The 2,432-nt window shown below is 50.8% G+C and overlaps 1 protein-coding gene across 1 annotated transcript in view; it reads left to right on the top strand.

The window, feature by feature from the left end:
• Positions 1–4: 4 nt before the first annotated feature.
• The window catches only part of GLCE (glucuronic acid epimerase), a gene marked incomplete at its 5' end in the record, with an annotated part of 7,954 nt that continues 5,526 nt past the window's right edge, over positions 5–2,432 (top strand). Inside the window, one exon of the mRNA XM_010154906.1 lies at positions 5–404. Within this exon, the coding sequence (XP_010153208.1) occupies positions 5–404 (400 nt within the window). The remainder of the gene's footprint in view (positions 405–2,432) is intronic.

Below are 2,432 nucleotides of genomic sequence, written 5' to 3'. Positions count from 1 at the left end.
AGCCGCTGCCGCCGCCTCCGAGAGCGACCCGGCCCGGCAGCAGAGCGAGGAGGCGTCACCCCAGGAGCAGCAAAAAGCCCCCCCAGTCGCGGGAGGGTACAACAGCAACAAAGCCCTGGGGCTGAAGTACGAGGAGATTGACTGTCTGATCAATGACGAGCACACCGTTAAAGGGAGGAGGGAAGGCAACGAGGTCTTCCTGCCGTTCAGCTGGGTAGAGAAATACTTTGAGGTTTATGGGAAAATTGCTCAGTACGATGGTTATGACAGGTTTGAATTCTCTCATAGCTACTCCAAAGTATACACACAGCGAGCACCTTACCACCCCGACGGGGTCTTCATGTCCTTCGAGGGCTACAACGTGGAGGTTCGTGACAGAGTGAAGTGCATAAGTGGCGTGGAAGGTTGGTGTCAAGTGTTTTCCCTTTTTTCCAGTAGCCGAAATGCTGCTTAAAATTAGCTGCCGTCGTTTGAGATGCAAAGTGATCTCAATTTGGTCACAATAGTCTCAATATAAAAAAAAAAGTTTGGGGAATGGTGCTCAGTCTCTGCTTCCTGCCAGGCTTTCCCAGCTCCCGTCCTGCATCCCTGGTTTTACTGGTGGCAGCAAACTCCGGAGGTGCCAGGACGCTTCTCTGCGGGTGCCGCTGTCAGGTTTTGGCATTGACGCTTGTGTCTGTCAGGGAGCCACAATTCCTTTAAAATATGAAATGGAAAAGCCAAGCCTGGCCCTGCTGTCTGAGCTCCTGCTTCCCCCTGGGCACAGCCACGGCCCCACGCTCGGAGCCAGACGGCGCAGCCCACTCCCACGGAACAGCCTTGGCCGCTCATGGGCATCCCACGATGTGCTGGCCCGGGGCAGGGCATCCTCTGGCCTCGTGCTGTGAAAGGCGCTGCTGCCCGCAGCGGGGTGAGGAGGGTCAGAAAGCCATGGAAGCGTCCCTGGATAGTATTAATCTACGATAAAACCTCTCCAATTTGCGCTACCGCTAAAGCGTGCAGCGGGTAATTAGTACGCAAGGTCTCCCTGCGTCCTGGCAAGGATCGGATGGCAGAAAGTTCTTGTCGAGCTTCATATTAAAAAATTAATGGCTTTATAAAGCTGTTATGAATGTGACACTGTGATCCCTTTATAAAGCTTTCACTTAAGGAATAGAAGCCATTCATTTCCATGCATCTTGGTGGTCGGTGATGCTCTGCCGTGTGGATACGAGCTCTTCCCGCGTAACGGTGCTGCAGGAAGCCGGCCTGTCACGCGTGAAGGGTTGATGTAAACAAACCCATCGGGTATGTCAGTTGTGCTTGGCTTTTTTTTAAGGTGACTCTCGCATTTTTCGGTGTTTTTTAACACTCAAACTGCCGAGGAAGGGAAACGGGGCTCAAGCTCTCCCTAAGGTGCGAACGCATCCTGGTAGTTACGCATCCGCTACGTGTGAGCATTGCCCTGCTCAGGGTTTACGTCTGCTGTGAGAGGCTGAGGAGGTGGCTTTCATCAGCAGACTGTAGCAATTAGAAAGGAAACACGGCTTGTGAATGTGAATAATTGCCGTGGGGGATGCTGTTGTTGGCGGGGGGTGGGCTTGGATGTAGGTCTTGGAGCCCCGCCAGGGTTTTTTTCAGCAAAAAGCTGAAATTCGGTAAGAAGCAATTGAGGATCAGGATGGTTTCGGTAGGCTCTTGCCTTGCCAGATGTGCAGGAGGTGCTGCACACAGCTGCTCTCTACTTACACCTCGAGAGCCCAGCGAGTCGAACGCTCGGCAGCGTGGTTATTTATCTGTAAACCTTGCTGTCTCTGCAGCAGAGGATTTAGGAGCTGCTGTTAGGAAACGTGGGGCCCGAGCCTGGGTGTTGTAAAGGGCCGTAGAGTTACTGGCATCCAGCAACCAGGTTGGAGAAGAGAAATAGGTGTAGTTTGCAGGGAAAGGGGTTTAATATTGAAAGTCTCATTCCAGCCCTAGAGATGCTCCCATTGCTGCGTGATGAAAACCCACTCGTGTTATATTTTCACCTTCTCTCTCTCTGCAAGGTTAACGTGCTGTCATGTCCCATGACCTGGAGAATTTAATCTGCCATCTCGTATAAATTTCAAGCCAAGCTCTCACAACAGATTTCTCTTTTTGCGTCTTTCAGTCTCAGTGAATGCGCCCGTAACTGAGAATGTTTAGCATTAATAAGCGAGCTGGCTTCCAGGAGCTGAGATAATACACGCTATTTAAATACTTCCCGTGATGGTTTTCACTTTAGGCAGCAGTAAGCCATCCCCTCTCCAGCAGTAATATTTATTAGTGACACAAAGCACCGAAATAGGTATGAAAATGTATCCTTTTACGTTCCGTTTAAGTAATCTTTTCATTGTACCACACTTCAGAAGAAATTGGTTTCTGAGCTTGACATCGCCGGGGGGGAAACGGTGCAAATGCCAACTTGCTTG

This window comes from Eurypyga helias, unplaced genomic scaffold (genome assembly GCF_000690775.1).
Source record: "Eurypyga helias isolate BGI_N326 unplaced genomic scaffold, ASM69077v1 scaffold20277, whole genome shotgun sequence".
Taxonomy (NCBI): domain Eukaryota; kingdom Metazoa; phylum Chordata; class Aves; order Eurypygiformes; family Eurypygidae; genus Eurypyga; species Eurypyga helias.
The sequence above is the reverse complement of the archived record's forward strand: the minus strand, read 5'-3'. Positions and strand labels throughout refer to the sequence as shown.